The following is a 22452-nucleotide window of genomic DNA, read 5'->3' as shown; positions in this document are numbered from 1 at the left end:
ATATCAACATTTATTTCAAAGACAAACAGCACTCACATTTTTCACAAAAACCTTTAAATGTTCAAAGTTTGTTGGGTTTTAAAACACGAAGCAATCAATACTTTCAAAATAAAGACAGAAGTCTTGGACACGCGTCAAACCGTATTGAACATGTTCAGATGTGAATGTAATGAAGTGGACGGCTGGTGTTTCTGCAGGACATGAACGTGAGGAGAACGGACTTCATCCATGAGAGATCACTGGCTCAGCTCATCACATGAGCACAGATGACACTGGTGTTGATGTGTGACTTCTATCGACTTCTTTTTGGGGTCACTGTGTGTTGAAGATTAACCCATTACAGGTTTGCTCAGCTGAACTTGTACACTCCTCCACAGATCACTCCATGTCCTCTTCTTAAACCTCTCATTACGTGAATTCACTGGTCAATATGGTCAGTGTTTCTCAGTGTTGCTGTAGTCGTCAGATTTCCCGCGGGAGCTCTTGAACAGCTTACAGCTGCTCTGTGACTTATGTCCCAGATTGTTTGAACATCACGTTCTTTCAGGGCGTCAGCTGGTCGCGTGTCGTCTCATCTGAATGCTCGCTCAGCTCCTCCTCTCGGCTCATCAGGTCTTCAGCCAGCAGGCCGATCCTCAGCGTCAGGTCGTCCAGTTTTGGCTCAATGATGGCGAAGTCCTGCCTGATGGAGAAGACCTTGGGCTTGAGGTCGCTGGCGAAGGTGGCGGTCCTCAGCAGCTTGGCCTGTCCACTCTCCAGTGCCAGGACTCGCTCGGACAGCTCGCGGTGCACCGCCGAGAGCTGGTGAATGAGCCCGCTGATCTGATCTAGCCGCTGGCTGCTCTTCTCAGCCGAGCTCTTCAGAGCGGAGACGCGGTCGATGCTGCCGGCCAGCAGATCACCGATGCGCCTGACCATCAGCTTCTCCGTCTGAGCCACCTTCTCCTCCAGAGATTGAGTTTGGTTGAGCAGCAGCTCCACCTCGCCCTCCAGCCCAGCCATGCGCCGCACGTCCGTACGGATGGAGGCCAGCCTGGAGGTCACCTCGCTGGAGACCTGCTGCTCCATGCTCTCCACGGCCTGAGAGAGAGCGCTCAGGTTCAGCTGGAGCTGCTGCCGCTGACCCGCGAGACTGGAGAAACGCTCCTGCAGCTGAGACACCTCTGTCTCCACAGCCTCCATCTGAGAGACGGCCGGAGCACACTGGACAAGAGAGCACACCAGAGGCTTCGGTCACAAACAAGTCTGATAATGCTTCTAGGAGGAGTATGCAATCACATACAGGGAGAACAGTTCACAAATCATTAAAGGTGGGGTATGTATTTGTTCAAAAACGCTTTAGAAAACTGAGTCGGGGCCGAATACCAAAACAAACTTGTAGCCAATCAGCAGTAAGGGGCGTGTCTACTCATGATGCAGTGGAGAGAGCGCTCATCAGTGCACCTGACGGACATTACCTGAGCCGAGCGACGACAGAAAGATAGAGATGGTGGATGAAAAACAAAAGAGAAAAACGTCTGCGGAACAAAAGGCGGCGGCTTACACCGTGTCTACACCGGATGCAGCAGTTGTCCTGTCGTGGTCTGTCTACACTGGACGCGACAGCTTCCACTGAATATCATTTGAAATGAGTCAATCCCCCAGTTTCACAGACCAGGCTTAATCTAGTCCCTAAGATTCATGTTTGAGCGGTCTCAACTGAAAATATTTTGCTCTGGCATATCTTAAAATGTTAGTAACCAGGTTTCCATCCAAGGATTTTTTAGCGAAAAAATATTTACAATACAGCTGATGGAAATGCCAATTATCGATTAAATTTCTCATGTGTCGACAAAATCTTTTCTGTTTAACTTTAGCGCATAAATTCCATATCGATACTTCAAATGTCGCAAATATTAGTTTGGAAACACTTGTTGTCGAGAAAAGGGCTTTAACGCAAATAAATGTGGAGTCACATGACAGAATTAGCCTATAGGCAGCGTCCGTGTTCATGGTGTTGCTCTCGTTAAAGCACGTCTCCCTGGAGTTCAAAAGCGCTTTAAATCATATTCATATTATTCAATTGTATCTAAAATTATTTTATACATGGTAAGAAAAAGACGAGTTACCTCTCAAACATACTCATCTTAATTTGGTGTTCCTTTAGTGCGTTCACATTATTATTTTACAGTGCACTGTTCAGTTTAAATAGCCTCCGTGTCTTTCAGCGTGACCACCATACCCCGTCATATTATGCCAAGCATGTTTAGTTTTACATGAATATTGGAACGCAAAGTACAAAACTTTAAATTAATTCGTTTTGGCTTCTTATATTTTTATTCTTGATTTGTTCTGAGTTCTTTCTACCGTTAAATGTAAATGATTAGTTGTGGAGTGAGGGGAAATAGAATATGTTTCATGTTTCTTCAGTATATTTGTCTGACTGTATTGTATGATGACATGAAGAGGCTATAACTGCGCTCGAGGCGCCGGCGCGATCACTTTTTTTGTGGTTTGTTTTCCCCTGGAAACAACTTGCACTAGCCTACTCCTTCATTTGTGGTCATATAAGAGTAAGACATTATTCAAAACTATTCTAAATATATTTATTTTATTTGTGTACATTCAAAATAAAAAAACAAAACGTACCTTTGTGAAATAAAGGAAAACTGCCGCTTTCTCAAGAGTGCATCACAAAAATGAACCGAAATTCTGCATATAGGCTGTTAATTGTTGCAGTTTTTTTTCTTTCGTTTTGTTAATTCATTAATTATTTAGAAAAATATATTTTGCATATGGGCCTGTTTCTTTTATATATAATAGCTTATGTTTTTCTCCGTTCGCTGCAGGTGCGTGAATCCTCATGTTCATGTACTTTATGCTGCTTATTGCGTGAATAAAATAATTCCCTGGAAAACTAATTTAGGTGTTTGTAATGGGTCAAGCCACCTGTCAATTTATATTTAATTGTAATTTAACAATCTTGTCGGTTAACGGTTAATATGGCTTAACGACCGTCGGTTAGGAGAAATAAAATAACTGGAATGAATATTCATATTTCCTATAAACGTTAATCAGAAAAACGATAATAATACAACTGCAACTGTTTATGATCATTGCTTGATTATCAGCAGTGGCCAATCTATCTAGTCTATAACAAAGTACAAAAACAAAAATCCTATTCCCCTAGAGTTAAACAGTTGAGTTTTACCGTTTTTGAATCCATTCAGAAATGGTCATCAAAAAAGACCAGAGTTTCGATCATTTTCCTATTTAAAGCTTGACTCTTCTGTAGTTACATCGTGTACTAAGACCGATGGAAAATGAAAAGTCGTGACTTTCTAGGATATAGTCCCCGGCTACATCGTAACTGGTTAGCTAGCTGGGGACTACTTTCAGGCGCTGTGTAATATCACTGCTCCTGCTGCACTCACGGTACGGCAGCAAAGCTCCTTGATTATTACGCCGGAACGAGAGTATAGTTCCTAGACATATCAGCCTAGAAAATCACAACTTTTCATTTTCCATCGGTCTTAGTGCACAATGTAACTACAGAAGACTCAAGCTTTAAATAGGAAAAATATTGAAACTCTTGGGTCACTTTTGAGCGAGATGCTAACGGTCTAATCCGATTCAGTGATCTATGCTAAACTAAGCTAAAAGTGCTACCGTCAGACCCAGAGATCGGCTGAATGAATTCAAAAACGATATAACTCAACTGTTTAACTCTTGGGGAAAATGAGCATATTTCCAAAAACAGTGGAGTGCTGCTTTAAGCTACGCCCCATTTGTGAAACCGGCCAATACGTCATAACCCGATCGCAGCAGCAGTGTACTGACGGGCATTTGTTGTGGCGTGGCATTCTATAGCATTCATGCCACTTGTGTCCGGTATTACAATAAGGCAAGGAGAGAACTGAAGGATGCGATCGGACTCCGAGGTTGCTTTGTTTCTTCTTGATAGGCGAGGAACACCTATTTGCTTTGTTTCACAGAACTAATCGTTGCCGTACGTATGTGTGGGGCAGAGCTATCAAAATAGGGCAGACCCTTTTGGAGAAGTGACGTGTTTGTTTTGGCGATTTCAAATGTCAACACTGGCTTCCAGAAATCACTTACCCCACCTTTAGACACATCAAAGTGACATGAGTCTTTGGCAAGTCCTGTATTCCCAAATCATTTAATCCTAGCAGTTCTCCTGAACAGCAGTAAACTTGTTTAGCTAAGAGTTTCCTCTTCAAACCGGTTCACAACGCTGCTGAAAGGAATTGGGAGAAAAGGGCGGGGTTGAGCTTGTTGCTATGGATGATGTCATCAAGCTTATTAACTGTGATTGGCTGAGAGGGACAATCCTGACCGTCAGTTCACATGACATGCAGTACAGGTTTTAATAACGCAGCAGTGTTTTACGTTGATAATCTGATGTATTAATCTGAGTGAAGCAGGCTGTTTGAGTGAAACAAATGTAGCACATTGATGATTTTATCCATTAAATATTGAATAGATCATGAGAAATGGGCGATTATAGCAGAATGGAGCCAGACTTGAGTTTGTTTTCTGTGCCCACGCCTAAGTGACACCCAAAAATAACTTTTTCCCCCCTCTTTGGAATAATGTGCACAGATAAATAAATCAGTCACAATATCACCAGACATATACTTGGCTTTATTCAATATTTTGAGTTTATTCTGATGTAATGTTGACTGAGTGACAACTGAATCATTTAAAGCAGTGGTCTCAAACTCTATGCCTGGAGCGCAACAGCACCGCAGGGTTTAGCTCCAACACACTCCTGCCGGGAAGATTCTAGTGATCCTGAGAAGCTTGATTAGCTGGATCAGGTGTGTTTGATTAGGGTTGGAGGCCGCAGAGCTCCAGGAATGAAGTTTGAGACCACCGATTTAAACGGATCATTCAGGAACGAAACACCATCACATCGCTCAGATGCAAAATACAGCAAAAACAGCCAACAAGTCTCTTAATTAGCTTCTTGTTATTGAACTGTTGTATCAATTCAATATCACATTTGGAATCATGCTGATTTTTGGCCCTCTTCATGTGATATTGATTAACTATATGAAATGATATAAATATATACATGTTTTGCCCCCATATCTTGAAGTGTGTGATCATTCTAACAATTGTGACTGATCTCTTAAAAAAGGGCAAAAAACATACAATATTTGCATTCAGTCAGTAAACAGGGTTTTTGAAGGATTCACAAGAAAATTGAAGTTTAGTTGATTAAACCACAAACTCATTCTTCATTTACAGATTGTAAAAAAAAAGAAAAGTTGCTCTTATTTTTACAGCCATTTTCACGTAAAGGTAGAGGCAGTGTTTTCACAGTAAAATCATGCGTTTAAAACAATTCTTCTGTTTAAATGTGTATTATTGAGCTGTGAAGCGGTTCTCATTTTTATAATCATTTGGGCAATCTGGGTTTGGGCATCATGTTGGGCATGGACTGTTGTAAAACTGGATATAAATGACATGCTAAAACCTTTCAGACATATATCGTTTACATCCCGTTTTGATGCTGTAACCCAGATTTCTGAAAAATGAAGGACAAGCGAAAGCGATCAGCTTAATCAACATTATGGCTAAGATGCCATCGCCTGAGCTTAACCTGAACTCCAGCTGTAATCCTCGTTTGAGACGCACTGGACATACAGCTGTGCGTCTGGTCAAGCGTCTCGCTTTTGTTAAAGCAGTGTTGCAGTTGTAAAGTTACACAGTTACTCATTTCTAACAATAATAAAACACTACGTTGACAAAAGAAAATGTAGTTTTAGTATTCAAGTACTTGTACTTTTAAGTATAAATCTGCATCTACAACTTTCACTTGTGACGGAGTAATATTTGGTCAGCAGTATCTGTACTTTGACTCAAGTAATGGAGTCGTGTGCTTTATCTGCCTCTGTCAGAAGTACAGTAGATGCAGCACACGAGTCTGGTGTCTCATGAACAGTTATTCTCCTGCGATCTCCTCAGACTTCAGCTGTGGTCTGGTGTCTGGCGTCGTCCTCAGCCGCTCCTCGGCGCTCTGCACCTGCACCTGCAGCTCCTCCAGCCTCCTGTAGGTGGCGCTGAGCTGCGCTCGGACCCTGAGCATGGAGCGCACGGCCTCCTCGGCGGCAGGGAGGTGTGTGTCCTGCCAGCTCTGAGCATGAGGAGCGCTGTTCTCCAGCCGCTGCCGGAGCTCGAGCCCCTGCTCCTCCAGACGCTGCAGCTGCTCCTGGATCCTCGAGACGCTCCTCTCGCTCCAGTCCAGCTGATCACGCACCCGTCCCGCGTCCTCCTCCTCGCTGCGCTCCAGCGCCCGTGCGTTCCTCCGCGTCCCGTCCTGCACCTCCTGCAGCCGCTCGCTCAGCTCCCTCAGACTGGCCTCCGCCGCGTTCACCTGCTGCGTCACGTGTGAGTGTGCAGCTCTGGAGCGGCTCTTCAGCGCCTCCAGCTCCTGGCTCACAGCGCTCCGCCGCGCCTCCGTCCCGCTCCGCACGCGCTCCTCCAGAGACTGAAGGAGGAGTGAAGACGCCTCCTGCTCCGCCTGCAGCGCCGCCGAGGTGTTGAGCACGGAGCTGACGGAGGAGGAGGCCTGCAGCTGCATTCACAACACACCGCATCAGCTGAGCCTGATCTGCGTTCACACCGAGCCGGTTCTAATACGGGACGATTCATCGCTTCAGATCTACACTACCAGTCAAAAGTTTTTGAATAGTAAGATTTTAATGGGTTTTTTTAAAGTAGTATCTTCTGCTCGCCAAGCCTGCATTTATTTGATCCAAAGTACAGCAAAAACAGTAACATTCTGAAATATTTTAACCATTTAAAATAACTTTCTATTTGAATCCATATTAAACTAATGTATTTCTGTGATCTGCAGCTGTATTTCCAGCATCATTACTCCAGTCTTCAGTGTCACATGATCTTCAGAAATCATTCTGATATACTGATTTACTGCTCAACAAACATTATTATTATCAATGTTGAACACAGCCGAGTAGAATTTTCTCAAGTTTCTTTGATGAACAGAAAGTTCAGAAGAACAGCATTTATCTGAAATAGAAATCTTTTGTAACATTATTAATGTCTTTATCACTTTTGATCAATTTAAAGAATCCTTGCTAAATATAAGCATTCATTTCTATAAATCCCCCCCCCTTAATTATTTTAGACATTCTACCAACTATAAGCTTTTTAATTTTAGATTTCAGACATATTTCCAGATATTTTCAGATTTGGATCTTTCTATTCATCAAAGAATACTGGAAAAAAATAATTACTCAACTGTTTTAGATATTGATAATAATAATAATAATAATAATGTTTGTTGATCATAAATCAGTATATTATTATGATTTCTGAAGATCATGTGACACTGAAGACTGGAGTAATGATGCTGAAAATACAGCTGCAGATCACAGAAATAAATTACAGTTTAACACATATTCACATAGAAAACAGCTGATTTAAATAGTGAAAACATTTACATTTTACTTAAATTTTTTACATTTTTATTTCCTTTGAGTGTTTTTGCAGTATTTTGAATAAATGTGCAGGTTTGAAGAGTAGAAGAGGCTTAAACATTAAAACTCTTGCCGTTCAAAAACTATTGACTGGTAGTGTATAATGCATAAAACGCATGACAAAAACCTTCAAGTATTAGAATTCATTTTAATGTTGGTTACAATCATTTATGAAAATATGTAATGCAATACAGCATACATCGTGGATGCCTTTATAATGCATTATACATAAAGGCTTTAAGTGTTACAGAAGTCTCCTCTGCTCACAGAGCCTGCGTTTATTTGATCAAAACACTGTAAAAATTGTGAAATATTATAATTTAAGAACGGATTTCTCTGTGAATCTGTTAAACTGTATTTCTGTGATCTGCAGCTGTATTTTCAGCTTCATTACTCCAATCTTCAGTCACGTGATCTTCAGGAACTCTATTGAATTGTAGAGTTTGTGAACATGTAGTGAGCACTCAGGAACAGCGCTTCATGAAGCTGTAGGAGCAGATGTCAGTGAGTGTGCGAGTGAGTGTGTGTCAGTATGTGAGTGTGTGTGTGTGTGTGTGTGTGTGCGCGCATGTTTATGTGGTTTATGAGGACACAAATGTGTATAAGGACATGGGTATGACAGAGGTATTACAATATGAAGGTGGTTTATGAGGACACTGCCTATGTCCCCGTAATTCAAAAGGCTTAAAAAAACATACTAAATGAAAATCTAAAAATGCACAAAGTCACCTGTGAGGGCTAAGTTTAGGTGTAGGGTTGGTGTAGGGCAATAGCACACACAGTTTGTTCAGTATAAAAACCATTACGCCTATGGAGAGTCCCCATAAACCACAAAAACCAACACGTGTGTGTGTGTGTGTGTGTGTGTGTGTGTGTGTGTGAGTGTGAGTGTGTGTGTGAGTGTGTGTGTATGGGAGTATGAGTGAGTGAGTGTGTGTATGCGTGTATGTATTTGAGTGATGAACACACCTCCAGAGAGACCGCGGTGACTCTGCGCTGCAGCTCCAGGACTCCGCGCCGGGTTTCCCGCAGAAGCTCCTCGTGTTTGTCGCTGATTTCTGCGAGCTTCGCGCTCTGCTGGAGGTGCAGCCTGTGGAGGACAGCCGAGAGAGAGGCTTTAGGAGCACAGAGAGCGGGTCTGCTGGGGTTACAGCCGTGTTTGAGACTCACCATGAGATGAAGAGCGAGACTGAGAGACACAGCAGACTGACCCAGAGACCGAGTCCGAGTCCGAGTCCAGGAGAAGCGCCTCTGACCCCGGGCTGCTCCTCGCTCCTGCTCCGCTGCTGCTGCGGCGGCTGCTTCACACTCTTCTGCCGCTGCTTCACACCGCTGCTGACCTGCATGATGAACGAACAGCTCTCTCTCTCTTATAAAGATACGAGTCTAGAAGAAAGCAGGTCTCATGCTCCAGGAGTCTTCTCTCTGATATATCGCCACGCAGCACTTCCGCTGGAAGCCAATCAGAGCGAGGCACACTGACGTAACGGTGTGGGCGGGGCTTAGGCGAGCCTAATAATTATGCAATTTTTTAACTCTCCTCTGTTTGTTTATTTCAATGTCTGTTAAAGTTATTAAGTGTAACTGCTTCGCTGTAAATTATTTTTATTGAAACGGCGAATAAGCAGCGTTGTCACGTGACACCTGTTGCTTTTCTCGTCGCTGGTCAGGACTGACCAATCACAGCTAAGTGTGTTTTATTAATGATTTTCTGGAGATTATTTACTGATGGAAAACCTGTTTAAGGATTCATACAAATGAATCGTTGTTAAACTTTTTTTCAGCAGCTGTTTATTTTAATATATCTTTATTAAAATATAGTTAACTTTAGATTCTTAGATTTACTAACAAGAATTTAAAAATATTAAATAATAAAATGTTGGTGTTCTACACACATCTGTGCAGCACAGGGATCAAGCAGAGATTTGATTATTCATGTGTGACCATGCACCACAAAACCAGGCATAAGGGTCAATGTTCTGAAATTGAGATGTATACATCAGCTGAATAATAATCTTTCCATTGATGTATGGTTTGTTATGATAGGACAATATTTGTCTGAGATACAACTATTAGAAAATCTGGAATCTGAGGGAGCAAAAAAATCTAAATATTGAGAAAATCTCCTTTAAAGTTGTTCAAATTAAGTTCTTAGCAATGCATATTACTAATCAAAAATGAAGTTTTGATATATTTACGGTAATAAATTTATCTTCATGGAGCATGATCTTAATATCCTAATGATTTTTGTCATTAAAGAGAAATGTATAATTTTGATCCATACAGTGTATTGTTGGTTATTGCTACAGATATACCTGTGCTACTCATGACTGCTTCTGTGCTGCAGGGACAGATGGATGATTAGAATCTCTATAGGATTGAATTTTACAACAGTTCTTATGGTCTGTTTTTTTTGCATTATGACAAATTATAACTATAAGTGAAAAAACACAGTTCAGTTACTTATCAAGTCTGATCTTTATTGAGTTAAATCAATTTACCGCATTAATCACCCACAGCATTTAATGAGCCCCGTATGTTTTACACATGAACATAAATGACAAAGATAAACAGATACCATAAACAAACATAGATAAGGCAATGAGATGAATAAGGCTTCAGGTGAACGATTGTCACAGTTGTAGTGTGCGTCTTCATCATCATCATCATCACATATGCAATGCTACATAATACATCGTATAAAGCTACCCTTCATGATCATAAACTCTTTATGGCATCACTGTAGGAAACAGCTGAAATATAGTGCAATCCGAGAGCAAACATATCAAATAAACAAGAGTTTTGGTCCCCAAGAGATCAGATGACGACTCGTTTCAGTCAAAACTCAAGCTGCAACATTAAACAAACACAATCCCAAAGAAAGCCATGAATGCTGTCGAGTAAATGATTGCTGGACGCAGACTCCTCGGGACTCATGTGCTGTAGCGATCCTGCAGAAACACACAGAGTCAGAGCTCATCCCGGCAGGAGAAGGGGTGAGGTACGGGCTCAGAGACTGACCTGTATGCTGGACACGACTCCGCTGGCCATGACCGACAGCTTCCCGGCCACCGAGCGCACGCCGCTCTTGAACTGCATCATGTCCGGCACGGCCGGCAGAACCTTGCTCAGGCTGTAGGAGCCGCCGGACGCCGCTGAGACACAACACACTGTTACAAGCACTGCTCTTGCAGCTAACGCAGTACAATACTGAGCTAAAGAACCAACATCACATTACTTTTTCTCATCTGGGCTGGGCTTGCTTGTTTGTTTTTAATATAAAAAAGTGAAATGAATGCGCCTCAGGCTGAAGGACATATAAATTCAGTTATTAGTAAATGCATGATGTTTAGTCAGGAACTACAGTAAGCATCGTATTTACACAGCGCTGCACTTTCTCCTGATTTCTCTCAACACCAGAGCTGTCAGACAATACATGAGAAACACAGGAACTGGCATTACTTATTATAAAGGGGTCATATATTGTGCTTTTCTTTCTCTTTGGAGTGTTACAAGCTGTTTGTGCATAGATAAGATCCCTGAAGTTACAAAGACTAAAGTCTCAAAACCAAAGATTTGTAAAACACCGCCCAAATGTATACACAATGAAAGAAGGTGGAGCTATTATTCTGGGTGTAGTATTGTTGCTGCCGCCGGCGTCATGTCCTGGAGACGCTGTGTTTCGTTGTGAAAGAGAAACTACTTTGTTTGGGCTTCCAAAAGAGGACACAACTAGAAATCAGTGGTTAAGCTGTATTTACAACACTGTTCCAGAACAGCTCAACCCAAATATTAGAGTGTGTGCAGCACATTTTACAGAGGACTGTTTCCTGAAGCTGGAGGAGTAGCCTGTAATTCCAGCGGTTTCTATAAAGTGGGGATATTCCAACGTCACAAGGACAGTCTGGCGCTTCTGACTCTGATGTTTCGATCTTTAAAGATTTTGCCACTGATGGTTCAAATGTGAGTTTTGAGCAGTGTAGAGTACTGCTTGTTTGGCGTTTCTCCGATCACAAACACACACATGGTAATGTTTTACTAAAAAGACGGTAAAAGTCATTATAATCAGTAATTATGTCCTCACTGGATGCTACAATTGCCTGGTTTATAATGGGTTTTATTGTTTTAGTCTCGTCGTGCCGGGAAAGGTCATTACACTACGGTGAGGGGCGTAACTTTTCTGTCTCACGCTTGAGGTATTCGGCCAATCACAACACACTGGATAGCTGGCCAATCAGAGCACGCCTCGCTTCTCAGAACGATGAGCTTTGTAAAAATCAAAGTGTTTCAGAAAGATGGAGCAACAATAATGAACAGTATGTGCAAAATAATGTTATTTGAACTTTAAACCACATAAACATTACAGCAAACACACTAAATATTGTTCTTTTTAGCAACGTCATATGACCCCTTTAAAAAGTAACTATTTAGTTGTGAATCTAAAATGAATGCATTACTTTACTAGTTACTTGAAAAACGCCATCTGAGTATGTACCTGGCGTTACTTGTAACACTGGCTACGTGAGCTTCAGGAAACGTCAGTGAAGACAGTGTTCTCAGGATAATAAATAACCAGCAGCTCAATATCCTCAGGATTACTTCACGATTAATAACCCACCTGCTGATTTCTTCTGCTCGTCAAACAGATCGGCTGAGCTGATCGCGGAGCTGCCCGAGAAATTCTCCAGCCGCGCTCGAACCTCATACTGCACTCAGAAAACACCACAGAACTCCATTCAAAACATCGTCAGGACAAACCTTAGGCTGGCTTCAGAAAACCTAGCCTGAACGTCTAAAGCAGCTGTAAAAGCTTGAACATTTAGATAGATGTTGATGACATGTTGCTAGCATGATTTAACATGATTTAATACATTGTTAGCATGATTAGCATGTCTTAGACCGTGTCCTAGCTACACGCTACGCGACAAGATTCCAGCGACAAACAATGTCCGTCCACACCAGACACAACAGGACAACGCAACGTGACAATCAATCGAATATCACAGCCAATCAGAAGTATGTGTGGGCGGAGCCTCTCTTGAAGCGCACTGCACTCGCATTGAAATGGACGAGTTTAGAAACTAATTCATAAATATTAAACCTTTTTAACCTCATTGAATGTACATACCAAGTGATTGATACCATCTGTGTCATGGAATATGCTTCTTGATTCAGATCGAGTTCACATCGTTGCTTTAATTTATTTCAAGATCTGAGAATCTGTTGTTGCTTTCAGTATGGCTATAAATGCCTGCAGTGTGATATTCAAACTCACATTAGACACTTCTAACATTGAATAAAGCACATAATCTGTACCTGAGATTATCTACGGTCATATAGTTTGTGTTGTTGTTCCAGCCACGATGTTGCGGAAATAGAAACCATTTCTAAATTAGAAATTTTGCGTGTCGTCATCGCGGCTAGTTAGGACAAAACCTCAGATTAACATGGAAAAGATACCTTTTATTGCTTGTCGCAGCGTCACATCGCGTGTAGTTAGGACACAGTGTTAGGCTAGTTGCTAGGTTTGGCTAGTGAGAGAGATAAATAAGAAATATTAAATAGAATGGAAGCTTGAATGAGTTTAAGTGGATTAGAAATCATACATGGAAGCGAAGCTTCATTTAGCCTCAAAGGATTCTGGGAGTTAAAGTTCTCAGTTGAACATGCTCTGGTTCTGGCTCATGTTGAACAATTGATTCCATCAATGTAAATCTATGGGATTATGATTATTAATCTTTAGTTTTTAGAGAACTGTCTCAAAAGATCAGTAATAAGAAGCTCAAGCAGCAGATCTGTAATAACAGCATTTAAGAGCACAGAGCTCATGTTTCTCAGCGGCATCTGTTTGACGTGTTCGCAGCACTTCACCTCGGAGTGGTCCTGCTTCCCGAAGAACATGTCTGATGAAATGGCTCTGGCGTCGCCGAACTTCCTCTGAGCATCATCAGAGACGGCCTGCGGCTCCTTCCTCCTCGCCGAGACCCTGAGAGCACAGACACACTGAGTGAATGCTGCACTGACTGCTGAGGGCTAGTGCATTATACAGCGTTTCAGCATCTGAGAGGCTCGACACTGATAATGACTATACATGTCAAATTTTATCTCCAGTAACTCATCTGACCTGTCGTCTGGGTGCAGGTAGACATCGGTCTGCTTGGTCGCAGGCCTCCACTGAGAGAAGAACTGATCTGATGATCCCTCAGCTTCATCCAGGAGCATTCTATGTGAGAAGAGACACACATGAACACACAGCAGGAGACACCAACAGAGGCCTCAGGAACGAAGCATCACCTGGAGGAGAACTGCTGGTCCTCCTGCTCCTCATCCTCCTCATAAGCTTTCCTGCTGGAGGAGCTCAGCCCCGGAGACTCCTGCTGGATGATCTGCATGCCCTCCGTCACCGAGTGAGACAGACCGCTAGAAAACACAGCAGGAGACGGCACCTTAGTCACACTCATAACACACTGGCCAAAACTAACTCCTCCCACACTCATAACACACTGGCCAAAACTAACTCCGCCCACACTCATAACACACTGGCCAAAACCAACTCCGCCCACACTCATAACACACTGGCCAAAACTAACTCCGCCCACACTCATAACACACTGGCCAAAACCAACTCCGCCCACACTCATAACACACTGGCCAAAACTAACTCCGCCCACACTCATAACACACTGGCCAAAACTAACTCCGCCCACACTCATAACACACTGGCCAAAACTAACTCCGCCCACACTCATAACACACTGGCCAAAACTAACTCCGCCCACACTCATAACACACTGGCCAAAACTAACTCCGCCCACACTCATAACACACTGGCCAAAACTAACTCCGCCCACACTCATAACACACTGGCCAAAACCAACTCCGCCCACACTCATAACACACTGGCCAAAACCAACTCCGCCCACACTCATAACACACTGGCCAAAACCAACTCCGCCCACACTCATAACACACTGGCCAAAACTAACTCCGCCCACACTCATAACTCACTGGCCAAAACTAACTCCGCCCACACTCATAACACACTGGCCAAAACTAACTCCGCCCACACTCATAACACACTGGCCAAAACTAACTCCGCCCACACTCATAACACACTGGACAAAACTAACTCCGCCCACACTCACTATCATCACTGGCCAAAACTAACTCCTCCCACACTCACTATCATCACTGGACAAAACTAACTCCTCCCACACTCATAACACACTGGCCAAAACTAACTCCGCCCACAATCATAACACTGGCCAAAACTAACTCCGCCCACACTCATAACACACTGGACAAAACTAACTCCGCCCACACTCATAACACACTGGCCAAAACTAACTCCGCCCACACTCATAACACACTGGCCAAAACTAACTCCGGCCACACTCATAACACACTGGCCAAAACTAACTCCGCCCACACTCACTATCATCACTGGACAAAACTAACTCCTCCCACACTCATAACACACTGGCCAAAACTAACTCCGGCCACACTCACTATCATCACTGGACAAAACTAACTCCTCCCACACTCATAACACACTGGCCAAAACTAACTCCGCCCACACTCATAACACACTGGCCAAAACTAACTCCGCCCACACTCATAACATACTGGCCAAAACTAACTCCGCCCACACTCATAACACACTGGCCAAAACTAACTCCGGCCACACTCATAACACACTGGACAAAACTAACTCCGCCCACACTCACTATCATCACTGGACAAAACTAACTCCTCCCACACTCATAACACACTGGCCAAAACTAACTCCGGCCACACTCACTATCATCACTGGACAAAACTAACTCCTCCCACACTCATAACACACTGGCCAAAACTAACTCCGGCCACACTCATAACACACTGGCCAAAACCAACTCCGCCCAGACTCATAACACACTGGCCAAAACTAACTCCGCCCACACTCATAACACACTGGCCAAAACTAACTCCGCCCACACTCATAACACACTGGCCAAAACCAACTCCGCCCAGACTCATAACACACTGGCCAAAACTAACTCCGCCCACACTCATAACACACTGGCCAAAACTAACTCCGCCCACACTCATAACACACTGGCCAAAACTAACTCCGCCCACACTCATAACACACTGGCCAAAACTAACTCCGCCCACACTCATAACACACTGGCCAAAACTAACTCCGCCCACACTCATAACACACTGGCCAAAACTAACTCCGCCCACACTCACTATCATCACTGGACAAAACTAACTCCGCCCACACTCACTATCATCACTGGACAAAACTAACTCCGCCCACACTCATAACACACTGGACAAAACTAACTCCGCCCACACTCACTATCATCACTGGACAAAACTAACTCCTCCCACACTCATAACACACTGGCCAAAACTAACTCCGCCCACACTCATAACACACTGGCCAAAACTAACTCCGCCCACACTCATAACACACTGGACAAAACTAACTCCGCCCACACTCACTATCATCACTGGACAAAACTAACTCCGCCCACACTCACTATCATCACTGGACAAAACTAACTCCGCCCACACTCATAACACACTGGCCAAAACTAACTCCGGCCACACTCATAACACACTGGCCAAAACTAACTCCGCCCACACTCATAACACACTGGCCAAAACTAACTCCGGCCACACTCATAACACACTGGCCAAAACTAACTCCGCCCACACTCATAACACACTGGACAAAACTAACTCCGCCCACACTCACTATCACTGGACAAAACTAACTCCTCCCACACTCATAACACACTGGCCAAAACTAACTCTGCCCACACTCATAACACACTGGCCAAAACTAACTCCGCCCACACTCATAACACACTGGCCAAAACTAACTCCGCCCACACTCATAACACACTGGACAAAACTAACTCCGCCCACACTCACTATCATCACTGGACAAAACTAACTCCTCCCACACTCATAACACACTGGCCAAAACTAACTCCGGCCACACTCATAACACACTGGCCAAAACTAACTCCGCCCACACTCATAACACACTGGACAAAACTAACTCCGCCCACACTCACTATCACTGGACAAAACTAACTCCTCCCACACTCATAACACACTGGCCAAAACTAACTCTGCCCACACTCATAACACACTGGCCAAAACTAACTCCGCCCACACTCATAACACACTGGCCAAAACTAACTCCGCCCACACTCATAACACACTGGACAAAACTAACTCCGCCCACACTCACTATCATCACTGGACAAAACTAACTCTGCCCACACTCATAACACACTGGCCAAAACTAACTCCGCCCACACTCATAACACACTGGCCAAAACTAACTCCGCCCACACTCATAACACACTGGACAAAACTAACTCCGCCCACACTCACTATCATCACTGGACAAAACTAACTCCGCCCACACTCATAACACACTGGACAAAACTAACTCCTCCCACACTCATAACACACTGGCCAAAACTAACTCAAATAGTTTTTTTAAGTTGTAAATCTGGGCAGAGTATGATTTCGACAAATGAGATTTGAGGTGTGATTTTTAACCAATAAGATGCGACTATGGGTGGAGCTGGATTGTGGCCAATGACACTTGAGTCTGGGCAGAGTGTGATTTTAATCAGTGAGATTTGATCATGATTTTGACCAATGAGATGTGATTGGAACTAAATCAATATGTTAAACAGCCAGCGATATTTTATATATCAGGAAACAAGCTAGAGAGAGGAAAAAAATGCAAGGAAGAAGACATTTCTTTGTTTTTAGGAGTAGTATGGATCAGCGCTGACCTGCGTCCGCCGAAGCCCATGCCGAGCCGCTCCGCTTGCTCCTGCTTCTTGCCATCCAGACGACTCAGCTGCTCCTGGTCTCTCCTCCGCTGCAGCTCCAGACTCTGGTAAGCATGGCTCAGAGACAACACTCTGCACACACACACACACACACACACACACACACACACAGAGGATGAGCATGTGTTCTGAGTCTGATCCTCAGATGGCCGTGTTCGCTCACTCACTCGGGCTCAGCGCTGCTGCTCGTCTGTGAGCTCCTCTCCTCCTGCTGTCTGTCCACGGCCTGAGCTTGCTTCTGCTGTGCACTGAAGCTCTGACTGCTGACCTTCTGAGCGCCCAGACCCACCTTCCTGCCGCCCGCCTCATTCAATCACACCCAATCAATCACAAATCAACACAGAGCGCAAGACTGCAGACAGGCCTTCAAAATTCAGTGTAAAACACGAGTCAGGCTCTTAAAAAACGTGCTCTATGGGTTCATGATGGTTCTGAAAGTTTGAAGTCGCACCACATGACAGTTTTGAACCGACACTGTTACGTCAAACACAATCAAATGATCTAATATCCAAATTTTATTCTTAAATCATAAAAAGCATGACGTTTTTGAGGAGTTGCACCACACAACATTTTCCAACCTAAACTGACCTTGCCATCATGATGGTTTCATGTGGAACCTTTATTCAATTTACTGACTCTAAAAACGTCATATGGCATAACCACACCAAAATACTTCCCTTACACATTGAATGTTTTTAAGTGGATATGTCTTAATCATTCAATTATTTAATCATTTTCAAAAAAGTTTTTGCCCAATTTTTCAAGGTATAAAGATTTTTAAAACAAATATCATTAATTCAAAAGGTTTTGGGGAGTCGCACCACATGACGATTTATAACTTGAATTGACCTCACTCAAGATCAAATGATCGAGGGCTTACTGACCTCTGCATGATGGTTGCACCACATGACTTGAGTTTGCAGACAAATAGCATTTCACTGACTCTTACAAACGTCAGGTGGTGGAAGCATCAATTAAAAAGCATTCAAATCATTTCATTGATTCATAATTATTCATTACAAAAAGTTTTAAAATATACTTTTCATGGTAGAAATGATTGCATTTTTTAGGAGTTACACCACATGACATTCAACAATTTGATCTACCCTTGCCTCACACGCACTCATGAAGGTCTGCAGGGGTCCACTCTATGACATCATTTCCTGTTTCATGTCATGCTGGTCACACCACATTGATGGACAAGTTTTCAAATACTGATAAACAGCTTGTTAAAATATTATTTTCTAAGAAATAACAATAAAGGATGATAAACTATTTAAAGGTTTTTTTTTTTTAGAACTGAATTAAACGCAGCCTTTTTCTACATCATAGTATTAGGACAGTCGCACCACCCTGACTTATTTGAATCTATGCCTGTCAAAAAGATATTAAAATTAATTTTAATCCAGAAATGAAAAACATGTTCATTATAGAAGATGTGTGTTCAAGTCAATGTGTACGACTGCATTTTGATGTACTTATGAATAATAAATGAGCAGATCCTGAGTGTTACGCTGGCAGGAAACTCACTGATTTCTTTCCTGTGGTGGGCTTCTTCTTGAGCAGAGAGGATGTGATCTCTGTGAGAGGAGAATCAGACGTTCATGATACAGTGAGTTATGATTGGAGCTGCGTGTGTCAGTGAGGAGGAGGATGGTGAGCTTTACCTGCAGCAGATGTTGGAGACACACTGAGCTGCTCCACACTGGGACCCACCTCTCTCTCACCTGTGCTCAAGAAAAACAAAAACATCTTCCAGAAACAATCACACTGATCTGAGCATATCGTGCTTCCTCAGTTAGCCTACCGTTATTATTCTTATCCTCAACTGTGTTCTGTAGTTGGCTGGTGTTCAGCTGAACACTGAGTCTCTCCTTCAGGGGAGCCTGTGGGAAAACAGCAAACACAGACAGTGTGATGGCACAAATATGATAACGTATGCATGCACATGAAACGTGCGGCTGGTCCTCACCTGGGTGAGTGTGGTGAAGAAGTCCTCGTGTTTGTCGAGGGGTGACGTGGGTGACAGAGGAGCCTGACCCTCCAGCCATAACTGAACACACAGACAACAACATGAGCATCATCACTAGCACTACGAGCTCTGGATGTGACTCTGAGAGAGCAGGGCCTGTACCATGAAGCCGGAACCTCACAAGTTTCACTTCTGACTGCACTGGACTGTGTTGAATACTGTATTGTGTTTATTGTATATTGCTGTGTATATGGTATGGTATTGTAGAGAGTATTATGTCTAACAGTAGAGTCTTTAGTGTATATGCACATGGTACATCACTGATTTGTGTGTATGAAGAAGGCACCTGAAGGTAGCTCCACCAGAGTTTCGTTGTACATGTGCAGTGACACAGATCTAACTTACACTGATAGAGCAAGACAACGCTTTATTTGTCCTCTTTCATGAACAAGTACTTTCTTCAGTTTAAATTCCTCATTCTTTTCTTAACCTTTATCTAAAAGGTTTTGAATCTCGTACCAACAAACCTGGACTGGAGTGGTTTGGTTTTATTCTAAACTAATCCTGTAACTCTGAATTTGTTCATCTACCATCATGGTACAGGCCTCAGGTGTGTGTGCGCGTGTGTGTTTGTATGTCTCTGAAGTGTGTGTGTGTGCGTTTGTGTGCGTGTGTGAGAGCGTGTGTGTGTGTGTCTCTGATGTGTGTGTGTGTGTGTGTGAGAGAGAGTGTGTGAGTGTGAGAGTGTGTGTGTGTGTGTGTGAGTGAGTATAGTGTGCGTGTGTGAGTGAGTATAGTGTGCGTGTGTGAGTGAGTATAGTGTGCGTGTGTGAGTGAGTATAGTGTGCGTGTGTGAGTGAGTATAGTGTGCGTGTGTGAGTGAGTATAGTGTGCGTGTGTGAGTGAGTATAATGTGTGTGCGTGTGTGTATAGTGTGTGTGCGTCAGTGAGTATAGTGTGCGTGTGTGTGAGTATAGTGTGTGTGTGTGAGTATAGTGTGTGTGTGTGAGTGAGTATAGTGTGCGTGCGTGTAGTGTATAGTGTGTGTGCGTGAGTGAGTATAGTGTGCGTGTGTGAGTGAGTATAGTGTGTGTGCGCGCGAGTATAGTGTGTGTGCGTGTGTGTGTGAGTATAGTGTGTGTGCGTGTGTGTATAGTGTGTGTGCGTGAGTGAGTATAGTGTGTGTGTGTGTGTGTGTGTATATAGTGTGCGTGTGTGAGTGAGTATAGTGTGTGTGTGTGTATATAGTGTGCGTGTGTGAGTGAGTATAGTGTGCATGTGTGTGTGTGTGTGTGTGTGTGTGTGAGTATAGTGTGCGTGTGTGAGTGAGTATAGTGTGTGTAGTGTATAGTGTGTGCGCGTGACCTCTGTGCCGTGCTGTCTGGTGGCCTGTGTGGCCAGACTCTTGATTCTCTCTCTGTAGAGCACTGCGGCTCTGCTGTTGTATTTGGTGTTGGCTGCGCTGGTGGTACAGCCGTGCTGACTGAAGAAGGCACTCTGTGGGGAACACACTCACATTAACGGACACACACCAGGGGAGCGCTCAGGATACAGATGTTAGACAGCACAGACACTCACCGCGCTGGCGTTGCCGCCCACCTGCATGCAGCGCAGCTGGAACCAGGACCAGTTTGAGTCCAGCTCTGTGGACCTGCAGCAGAGGACAGAAGAGTTGATCTCTGCAGAAACACTGACAGCGCTGCGAGAGAGTAATGAACCGCACCAGCACTGATCCAGCTCTAGTGTGACGCTCGGGATTAGGTGATTCTACCTTTCATTAAGATTTATTTTTATTAAGGCGAAGCTGACTGATCATGTCTTGATGTCGTGTCAGATGTGGGTTACCTGATGAAGGGTTATCTGGTGAAGGGTTACCTGATGGAGGGTTATCTGGTGAAGGTGTGAGGGTTACCTGATGGAGGGTTACCTGATGGAGGGTTACCTGATGAAGGTGTGAGGTTACCTGATGAAGGACAGGTGAACTCCCAGCGAGCGGTGTGTCCCGGAGCAGTCGATGCAGAGAAACACCCCGTATGTGATGCTCGCCCAGCTGGGGTTCTTCAGAGAGCAGTCAAAACACATCTACAACACACAAACACACCAGATCATCATCATCATCATCATCATCATGCAGTTAATCCGTTTCAAACATCTCAACACAATCACCTAACATTGTTTCTAGCTATCTTTCCACTCATTTGCGTGTGTTTTGCTCTGTTCGCAGGTGAAGCAGCACATGTTTTGAGGAATAAAGCTGTTTATTAATAACTGTGGTGGTTCGTCTCGAGCTGCCATATGTTTGCTGTAAACACGTGACGTGTCGGGGTCTTCCGGACAGGAGCGGGTCTGCGGGGGGTCTCGGACTCACCTTGTTCGCGTGGACGGAGCGCAGGCGCCGGAGGACGGCAGAGATGTCGTGTTTGCTGGGGTCTGTCATGTTGTCTAGCCGAGAGGAAAGTCTGCATCTGCTAGCGAGTCTGAGTCTGAGTCTGAGTCTGAGGAGCAGCGCACTTCCGGCTGCCGTGACGTCCCGCGCCGGCGAGCGCTGATTGGCGGAGAGCAGGCTCGGACACAAACAGGATGCAGGCGCGCGAGCACAGTTTATATACAAACATACCAAGGGTGCTTCTCAATTCTTATTTGTGCATCCTCGTTTCCTTTCCCTGCGTCCTTTCCTCGCATCTTAGCTCCACCCCTTCAGGATACGAGGGAAGGATGCACATAAAAGACGCGAGGATGGAGGAATTGAATCAAGTGAAATGATATATCCTCGCTCCCTTTAGCATCACTTTAGAGCGTCATCAGCTGCGCAAAATGCATCTGCCCTTATGTTGTTAAAGTTTGTTTTTTAAGACTTTCAAAATAAACATTAATAAAGCAAGATGCCCTGTTGAAATATATGACATGTATGGTTTATTTAAATCGCAAAGGTAAAATATAAATTAAAAATTATTACAACAGATGAGAAGGGGGAGGAGAATTTACACGTGCGTCAGGTTTTTCGATGAAAAAGACTTCCGCATAGTATACACCTGTGTATCCTCCTCATAGCTCCTTTGGATGGCTCCTCACTCCTCGTTCCTCGCCTCCTCACGGTGCA

At 43.8% G+C, this 22452-nt stretch overlaps 3 protein-coding genes across 6 annotated transcripts in view; all 3 read right to left on the bottom strand.

The window, feature by feature from the left end:
* The window catches only part of LOC306858583 (uncharacterized protein), a 41146-nt gene extending 32596 nt beyond the window's left edge, over window positions 1-8550 (bottom strand). For all 4 annotated transcript variants that reach the window (XM_079399173.1, XM_079399175.1, XM_079399174.1 and 1 more), the window contains exon 1: window positions 8478-8550. The gene's annotated coding sequence lies outside the window, so the exon portion shown is untranslated. The remainder of the gene's footprint in view (window positions 1-8477) is intronic.
* Window positions 5951-8854, bottom strand: LOC306858495 (inhibitor of nuclear factor kappa-B kinase-interacting protein-like; the record flags this gene model as incomplete). The annotated part of the gene is made up of 3 exons (XM_079399061.1): window positions 5951-6583; window positions 8478-8598; window positions 8679-8854. The coding sequence occupies 3 exons, from the start codon at window positions 8852-8854 to the stop codon at window positions 5951-5953; spliced, it is 930 nt and encodes a 309-aa protein (XP_079255187.1).
* Window positions 8855-9967: 1113 nt separating this feature from the next.
* On the bottom strand, window positions 9968-22231 carry LOC306858587 (ADP-ribosylation factor GTPase-activating protein 3-like). The gene is made up of 16 exons (XM_079399180.1): window positions 21721-22231; window positions 21316-21434; window positions 20931-21003; window positions 20718-20849; window positions 19353-19433; window positions 19188-19266; window positions 19048-19107; window positions 18911-18960; window positions 17548-17684; window positions 17321-17452; window positions 13803-13928; window positions 13633-13731; window positions 13380-13494; window positions 12127-12214; window positions 10530-10663; window positions 9968-10459 (listed from the first exon to the last, which is right to left on the bottom strand). The coding sequence occupies exons 1-16, from the start codon at window positions 21787-21789 to the stop codon at window positions 10442-10444; spliced, it is 1512 nt and encodes a 503-aa protein (XP_079255306.1). The 5' UTR covers window positions 21790-22231; the 3' UTR covers window positions 9968-10441.
* Window positions 22232-22452: the final 221 nt, after the last annotated feature.

The sequence above is a fragment of the Barbus barbus genome, assembly GCF_936440315.1.
Source record: "Barbus barbus genome assembly, chromosome: 39".
Classification (NCBI taxonomy): domain Eukaryota; kingdom Metazoa; phylum Chordata; class Actinopteri; order Cypriniformes; family Cyprinidae; genus Barbus; species Barbus barbus.
Note: the sequence above shows the minus strand (reverse complement) of the source record. Positions and strands in the feature narration are given on the sequence as shown.

Coding starts and splice junctions, on each gene's coding strand:
- LOC306858587 (XM_079399180.1), bottom strand. CDS start 21,789: ATGACAGACCCCAGCAAACACGACATCTCTGCCGTCCTCCGGCGCCTG. Junction 21,004..21,315: donor GTTCACCTGTCCTTCATCAG/GTAACCTCACAC, acceptor CCTCTGCTGCAG/GTCCACAGAGCTGGACTCAA. Junction 19,108..19,187: donor TGAGGATAAGAATAATAACG/GTAGGCTAACTG, acceptor TCTTGAGCACAG/GTGAGAGAGAGGTGGGTCCC.